The following is an 8,999-nucleotide window of genomic DNA, read 5'->3' on the forward strand; positions in this document are numbered from 1 at the left end:
GGGAGCCGTGAGTGACAGTCACGGTTCTCTGCAGGGACAGGATCGAGAAGTGAGCGAGCGCCGGTATGTGTTCGCTCACTTTCCGATCTACTGAGCCGACCTGTGACAGTTTAATTGTCACACGTCGGCTAGAACTATGAGGATGGGTGAAAATCACTCGCCTCATAGTTCTCCTTTAATATATGACAGAAGATGGTCACAGACTGTGGACATGCAACTGGTGTGGTTGAAGGCTGAAGACACTGCACTGGGGAAATGCTATGTGAGACTGCTAAGAGATCGCTAACATGACAGCTTCCTTTCCAAGGAATGCTGCTACTGACTGCTAGATTCTGTAAAGGGCCACCCAGCAGGTGCCAAGGGGCAGGGGCTGCAGGTTGGATACGAGGGGGCTAAATGCTTCTAGTTTTGCCCTACTATTACCTCTAGACCCAAGCATATCGGTTTTTGGTTTTCTGATAGAGTTCCATGGCCTCAGGTTGATTCAACATCTAGCTGCAGTGGCTAGAATATGCAATAGCCTGAAGATAATGGACATGTCCAGTGTTTATAGAAGCGCAATAGAATAGTATATGTGATACATGAATGTGACTAGAGCAGATGCTAACAAATCAGTCCTTTTCACATCCTATGTCTCAATGTTTTCTGGGTTACTTTTTTATTAAGGAAAAAAATAAAAAGTCTCGTTACCACAACGTCTCAGGGCTTGCTTTCCAGTATGCAGATTCAAAGGATGTCACCAGCACACAAATCTATTTCTGAAATGAGCCTGATGAAGGGGACCTTGCGAGGCCCTGAAAGTACTTGCAATTGAATGGCAATTTGTGTCCTTAAAATGGACATTTGCTGAACACAAATAGAATGGTGTGCTGGTGACATCCTTTGAATCTGCACACTGTTCACGGCACCAACCGTGGTCACTACGAGCACCCACCTGTATTTATTACAGAAATCCGGTAAGGAGTGCAGCAAGATACATCTACTTTTTTTGCATGGTTTCCAGTAAGGTCACCCAGTCTTGTTTCTCAGTAATCTAGTATTCTGTTGCCTGCTCTCAGTCTCTCTGAGTATCTGTAGCCCCCTACATGGGAGTAATTCCACTTCCTGTATGTTGCTGTCATTTTCTCTTCCAGATATTTGAAATGAAAGATTCCTCTGTGCTATCGGCTCACCTTTTCCTACTTTTAGAAGCCCAGTCTGTGTCTGCTAATGCGGTGATTTTCAGCAGTGCATCATTGTAACATTTGAAGAAGTGTGGATAATGGTGATTCAGGCTTGTTTTCCATGCTGCCAGTTTTATACATCCTCCCTCTTCTGCTCTGCAATATTGTGACCCTTTCCTAGAGAGTAACATTTCACCCAGGACTGACAAGGTTGTGGATTAGTTGTTGGAATGGAAACATTGAACGGTTATTACTTTTTATACCACTGTTCAAGATTATGGTAACAAAGTAATCATATGTAGTTTCACATGGTCCCTGTTGTACAACACAAGAGTGTAAAGTTCTGCAGTAATTGTAGCTGACTGAGGAGCACAGGATCACATGTATTACAGAGACTAGGGTTAGCATACATTAAACATGAACTTGGAGGGCCCTTCATGATATCCTTGTCTGCAGCCCAAAATCTACAATGTCCTCTGATCCTGGAGTCCTCCTCTCACAACACGGAAGTAGGGATGTCAATGTCATGTCAGCTACATTTATGCATTGCAGTCCAAGGTACCAAATTGAGTGTACCAATTTATACTGTTAATATGATCTCCTGGAGAATTCTTGTGTGAGAAGAACAGAGCGTTCCTGTAATTGACAGTAGAAATGTTTCTGTCAGGACTGGAAGTGATAGTCCCTCCAATGTGGCACAGACAGAGGAAAACAATACATTTTTAGTAAAGTAAGGAAAGGTTTGACCTTGGTGCCCTGGTGACAACTGTTCCAATTTCTTGTATTGGTATCTGCCAAGGAGGTAAAGGAAAATCTATCCAACCGGGTCATAGACAGAAAGGAAAACCTGACAGATATTTTAACTCTTACATTGTGTCTAAAACTATAAAACAATGCGATGCTATTTCAACAAGTTGATCAAACATTTCTAGTCCTCATCATCACTGAAGTGACAACTGAATGTTTTTAAGACCTTGATATCAATGGTTCTAGACATTTATTAAAATCCAATTAATTTTCTCTCTTGCTGTTAGTGCACTTTCCAGTTCTAGTGTATACGGTGTTGTGTGTTCTATCCTGAGCTGCAGAGCAGACTGTGTTTGACGTGAAGGAATGCCTCGTTTTTTCACACATAGACATGTTCTACATTTTTGTTGCAGTCCCTTCATTAGGACAGGCACACTCCGGCTTCGAGCTGGATCCAGACGGTTTCTCCAGGTGACCGCTACAACCCATCACTGCCGTCCTTCGATGGTTTCCTGAGTCTGTCTGGTTTGACGCAGTGATTCTTTGGGAACAATGGTGAAGTACTTTCTAAGCTGGAATGAGCTGAAGAGCTCATGGGACCAAGTATTTAGTGCTTTTTGGCAGCGCTACCCAAACCCATACAGGTAAGCTGAGCCATGAAACTAACTGTGGGAAGGGATCTCATTGCAGAAAATGTTTTCAGTCAGCTGCAAGTGTAAACGGAAGTTCTAGTCTTCCACACCTTATATTCTTTTAAAAGGGGAACTGTCATTTTTATTGTAAACACTTATATTTACAAAAAATACTAATAAAATCTTTTACATGTATTCTAAAACTCGACAAATCCGGTTTGTAAAGTACGCACTGTGTGGACTGTGCCTGCAGATTAAAATCTTTTTGTTTTTGCATATCTTTTTTCCATCTGGGCCTAAAGCAAACATGTCCTGACTGAAGACATTCTGTACCGTGAGGTAACCAGTGACCAGAAGCTGCTAACCAGAAAGCTTCTAACCAAGACCAACCGCCTGCCGCGATGGGCAGATCGCTTATTCCCAGCCAATGTGGCCCATGCTGTGTACATTTTAGAAGACTCCATAATCGACCTACCCAAGAAAACCTTGACCACCTATACCTGGAACATAAACCACAGCACGGTCATGGTAAGCAAGGGCAGAGTTTATAATTGGTCTGGAGGTCCTCTCCACTATTTGGACTGCTTGGTGTGTTTAGGAAAGCTTTATCTGGGGAAAAAAGACTCTTTTTTTTTTTTAATTCCTTTCCAGTCTGTGGAGGAACGCTGCACATACTGTGAAAATCCAGAGAAAAACTGGACCGAGATTAAAAGAGAAGCTTGGGTGTCATCGAATGTGTTTGGTTTTAGCAGACCTATACAGGTGAGTTGTATATTGTGACTGGGCAATTAGCCTGTACTGCTGTAAAGATATCAAATTCTGTGTTCTAGGAGTTCTCTAGCAGTAGAGAACTTCTAGCACACAGCTAAAGCAAAGTCCTAGTATGCCTGGGCACACAACTAAGCACACCTTCTGATGTCCTGGCCTGATCTCCCAACTTCTTGGAAATCTCTTCAGCAATTCTTTGCTGCTTTATGCATATCTGACACAAAAGGCCAACCAGGCAGGTGACACCTACTAGTACAGCAATTTAGCAGCCTGTGTGATTTATTTTTTTCAGTCTCCCAACAGGTGATTCAGTATGTAGTAAAGCTGATCTAATGTGGCAGACATGTATGAATCACAGGGCACATTAAACGGAATTAAAAATACTTTGGCAGTTAGAACGGTAAACTATTTTAAGTGTGTGTGTACTTTATTATTGACGGGCCTGACAAGTGCAGTTGCCACGCTTGCTGAATGACTTCATGAGTTACAGGACACATTGTAAGAAGAGTGTTAAGCTGGCTATGATCTTAAGATTCACTTCCTCATCCACGCATGAATGGAGACAGTGGAAAAGAGCTGGCACTCACAGGAATCCTCTTAATGGAATTTATTGAAAAAACATAAAAGTGGCTACAAAGGGTGCTTGATTGGGTCCGGTAGAGATTCACGGTGAGCGCCGCGGTTCCCATGGAGTATTGGGTCTGAGAAGGTAGAGCTGCTTTATTCTTGCATTGCATGGATGGAGGAATCTTCCCAACTGGCAAATGTACTCTGGCTGTCAGAATACCCAAACCGCTGATTGATTGCAGTCACTGTTTAGACAATTTTCCACCCGGCTGTTTTGACAAAAGTCGACCAAAAAAAAATCTACTTCTGTGGAGCCAGGTGGGGTCGGTAGCATCACCCATGGATCACATTTCAGCCGATATTCAATCCGTGTATGACCAGCTTAGAGCCCATTTCCATTTAAAAAAAACATATGCCAGTTATGTACACCAAGATTACACGAAGCAGGCATATCCAGTTGATGTATATGAACACATAAACTTACATCTTTTTGTTGGCTTTCCTCTTCATATTCACATGGAAATGTCTGCCTCTGCTGTGTGAACAATGTGAAAATATCCAACAACCCCCCTCATAGTGTAATGGCAGAGCTAGTGTTTACTGGTCATGTTACAATGGGTGACAGGAGGGGGCAGCTGATTACAGTCTGACACCCTGGTGTCAGACTGAATTTCCTGTAGAGATTAGAAGTTTTAGGCTTCAGGCCTAATAAAACCTTCATTAAAAAAAATGAGGAAAGCCTCCAATATGAGTCATGAAAATGTGCACATGTATACATCACCACTGCACCTCTACATTATCACAATAAGTGCTAATCACTTACAAAGGTGGGAATGGATTTTAAGACTTGCAGTGAGGGAGGAGCAGTTATGCTAGGGGTAGGCAACCTTGGCAATCCAGCTGTTGTGGAACTACACATCCCATGAGGCATTGCAAGACTCTACAAGCCACAGGCATGACTCTCAAAGCAGAGGCATGATGAAAGTTGTAGTTTTACCATAGCTGGACTGTTGAGGTTACCTAACCCTGACTTATGCACAACTGCCTTGTGATCACAGAGCTGTGACCGCTAGTAAGCTGGATTGCAGCTGACTGTGTTGCGCAGCTGCGTGCTGGCTTGGTGTGTTACAAACTGATGCCAAGTATCTCTGAGGAAAACACTGTATTCTCAGAGATACTTAGTATCAAAGCTCCTGGAAAAAAAAACCCCTTAGTGCCCCCTAGATTAAAAAAACAAAAGTTTGTAAAAAAAAGGAAAAAAGTTTTAAAATATGTTTAATAAAAATACATACCACAGTCTAAAATTGTTCCACATTAAGATTTTATTTCACTCCTTGTATTTTGTGACCTATAACTCCCAAAATAAACTGAAATCCCAGACATATGATATACCCTATAAATCAGGAGAAATAAAACAATTTATTATGAATTACTTTCTGTTACTACACTAATTATGTACACATTATTAAAATATGTGGAAGTGCAATGCATGAGGAAGATGGAAATTATGGTTAAACACATGGCAAAAATGTTCCCATCCCCAGGAACTAAGTTTCCTGAAGCTGTGTCACTAAGGGGTTAATTGTTGGTTACTCATTAACAGCGCAATACGTGAATATTTTATTCAGATGTATGTTTTAAAGAGAACTTTTATACTTCTTCTGTCAACCAGGAATTTGGTCTGGCTCGGTTCAAAAGCAATGTGACCAAGGCAACGAAGGGCTTTGAATTCATCTTGGCAAAAATGCAAGGTGGGTGGATCCTCGCATTCCCATATAGTCTGAGTTGGTAAACAAAAACAGGAAGAACCACTCTGTGCTCAGTTAGTAATGTCTGAGTCATGAGACGGGAAGCGTGACTAGAGCAAGGTCACATGGAAGATAAAGGCTATAATAACTGGTCTTGTCTGTAAGGAAGACTTTGCATATGATTTCCTGCATGATCGACACTCTGGAACAGTATAATTTTCCTCGTTGGACTACAAGGGAACTAATGACTAGTGGCTTGTTGTCAGACATACCTGCATATAATTACGCTTTGTGCTTGGAGCCTCTTTGAAAGGAAGCAACCATTTCTAAAAGTGTATTGAAGATGATGTATATGTGTTTTCTAACTCCTATACCAAAACATTACACTACACTATGTCCATCTCCCATACAGTGCTCCAACATACACATTTCACCAGTAAAGATGGTACCTGTATTCAATCTATTCTTGAATCAGATGATTATGGCACATATGCCATATACCTGCTGTGTAGTAGCTTTCTCCCTCACATCAATTTTCAGTTTCTTATTACCGTTCCAGAATGGCCATCATTCTTGCAAGCAAAAAATCAGTGATTTAACCTCCCTGGCGGTCTGATTATCTCAGGGTTTTTGGTTCCATTTATTTTACTTTTTTAAATTTCCCACCGGTTCCGCCCCCCTGCAACGCAGGCTCTTGCAAGGGACGGAACCCGGAAGACTGATGCCGGCATCGGCCGAGGACACAGCAGGGCTCGTGGACAAGGTAACTGACGCACAGTGTAATCCTGAGTGTGGCTCGCAGTTACCGCTTTTGGTACTGAAAATTAAACCCGAGCCACACTCAGGATTACCGCCAGGAAGGTTAACTTTAACAGAAATTAAAAGCTTATTTTTGTTAATTCAACACTTGGCTTTGTGCATTTGACAGTGTGGGCAAGTCATATGGTAACTTAATTGTATAGTTTTAGACATCTGGGCACATTTTTATGAAGTAAGGTCAGATCTTACAAAACTAATGTTTACCTTTTTGTAACAGCATCTCCTACACCTTGGCTCTTTGATTAGACAATATTCTGCATGCAAGTTGGAATGCCTCTGCAGTAGATGTTATGGAGGAGTATGAAATCATAGATGCCTTTCAGAATTGCTGGATTTTTATATTCCCTTCTGGTGTGCGCACGCACGCACACTGGCGATGATGTGTAGTTCCTGCATTACTTTGAATTGTGTCCAGTTTGGATAGACTGACCCTTGGTTTAGTAAATACATATGAGAAGCATTTAATTTTGGTGTGCAGTACAAACATGACCCCAATGTACTGTGTTGTTGACAAGGCCTGTTCCTGAACCGACTGTTTTCTTTCAGGCGATACGCCTTCCAGGACACTGGTGGAAACCGCAAAAGATGCAACAGAAAAAGCGAAGGAAACAGCACTTGCTGCAAAGGAGAAAGCCAAAGATTTGGCCAGCAAGGCAGCTACAAGCAAGAAGCAGCAATACGTCTAAGCATCTCCCAGCTTCCATTCTAGATCCCACATCACTGCACACCAGGCCCAATGATGATGGGTTCAAAACGTCATCTAAACCAATTTTCAACTCTTTGTACAAATTAGTTCTATTTATCATGCTGTAAATGAAAAGAAGGAAATATATACTTGAATGTAATGCAAAAATAAGAAATGACACTTTTCTAAGCTTTAATTTATGATTAAAGAATGATCTGAGAAGTGCCTCGTCTTTAATCTGGGTAGACAGCAACATGTGTTCTGTCATGTTAGTCATAATCAAACAATGCAATTGATCACATTTTAAGATTTCAATCTGACTTCTCATATGGTGATATATAATTGCCTGGGAATAAATTCTATTCTGTCAGGTAGCTAAACATCTTCAGAGACTAAAGGTGCCCATACACTGCTCGATTCTCGTACGAGAATTGGGCGAAATCCCGCGATCGTACGAGAATCGAGCAGCGTGAACTAAGACGCGCGACCGTTTCTAATATGGGAACCTTTAGGCTACAGTCACACCTACACTTAAGTGTGATTTGGTTTTCCTGCGTCAGGAACCCCAAATCTTCTGTTTACAAGCAACAGCTGTCACCCATTTAAGTTAATGATCAGGTGACAGCGGCCACATTTGAAAGCATCAGAAAGCTGGCACACCGCATGTAATCTTATGTGATACATTAACGTGGTTAGGAATCAATCACTATTCCTGGATGCACAATTGATGTATCCAGGGATAGCGATTGATTCCTAACTGCATGAATACCGTCATGTGGGCAGTGATGTCTTCCACCCATGTAGTCTGTGAGACCAGCACTTACTCAGGGTAAACTCTTGCAACAAGAAGGTGGTGAGGGAGTGCAAAGAACTGTGGTTAAGGCTGCTTTTCTTTTGAATGGAAATGGTTAGAGCCACTATCGGGTTTTTATTGCCGTGTCCCCTCTTGGGGACATTTCCTTCCCCTCATGGAAGCAAAGAAAGTGATGAGAAATCTCCAATCGGCACACAAACACTTTTTTTTTTAGTACAGCGGAGAAGGTAGAACTTCCCACAAAGTATTTATCGCTGTCCTTGATTTCCTGCATCAGTGACCAGTACACTCGCCTAGGCAGGTGTGATATTATTGTGCCTTCTCTTGAGAAAGCTGAGCATCCCAAATACAATGAGAATGTGCTGGAACAGCTTACCTAGAGATTTAGGATCCACAGCTTTCCCAGGATCCTGTGGTGATGCCCAATGATATCACAGGTGCTATACAGACCTTAAGTATTGAGAGTATGAAAACCAGGGTCTAGGGTAGGGAAACTTGGGTCCTCCAGCTATGGTGAAACTACAAATCCCATGAGGAATTGCAAGACTGACAGATGCATGATGGGATTTGTAGTTTTACCACAGCTGGAGGGCCAGAGTTTGCCTACCCCTGGTTCTAGGGTATTTTTTTACCTTTCTATTCTTTAATGCTTTCGGATAACTTTTTTTTGTCTCGGGAAGGAACAGGGAGTGTCCTCAAACAGATTGCTAAATCTAGCACTGTGTCTCATTTGTGAACTGTAACCATGGAAATCTTCCTCCCCTCATCACAAAGAATGTGTCATATGCTGCCAGGATTACAGTCTAACATATCCAGGAGATCCATTATTTTGACACTACTGAAAGTTATTATTAGCATTTACCTTCATTGTTAGACAAGCACCTGTCTGAGATCCCCGTTCTCTGCAATGGCCATTGCCTTGTTTTGTGCCTACAAAGGAGGATTCATCACCAGATACATTTCCTAGAAAGAGGTTTGGCAAGACACACACACACACACACACACACACACACACACTTGGAGTCTCAGGATATGTACACACACGCACTGCATGGT

At 42.0% G+C, this 8,999-nt stretch overlaps 1 protein-coding gene across 1 annotated transcript in view; it reads left to right on the forward strand.

Annotated features, from left to right (window-relative positions):
* PRELID1 (PRELI domain containing 1) overlaps nt 1–7,353 on the forward strand; it is a 10,002-nt gene extending 2,649 nt beyond the window's left edge. Inside the window, exons 2-6 of the mRNA XM_018552415.1 lie at nt 2,324–2,554; nt 2,845–3,070; nt 3,194–3,304; nt 5,550–5,628; nt 6,991–7,353. Of these exons, the coding sequence (XP_018407917.1) occupies nt 2,463–2,554; nt 2,845–3,070; nt 3,194–3,304; nt 5,550–5,628; nt 6,991–7,130 (648 nt within the window). The 5' untranslated portion in view covers nt 2,324–2,462 and the 3' untranslated portion in view covers nt 7,131–7,353. The remainder of the gene's footprint in view (nt 1–2,323; nt 2,555–2,844; nt 3,071–3,193; nt 3,305–5,549; nt 5,629–6,990) is intronic.
* The last annotated feature ends 1,646 nt before the right edge of the window (nt 7,354–8,999 follow it).

Source organism: Nanorana parkeri, unplaced genomic scaffold (genome assembly GCF_000935625.1).
Source record: "Nanorana parkeri isolate BGI_ZX_2015 unplaced genomic scaffold, ASM93562v1 scaffold87, whole genome shotgun sequence".
NCBI lineage: Eukaryota > Metazoa > Chordata > Amphibia > Anura > Dicroglossidae > Nanorana > Nanorana parkeri.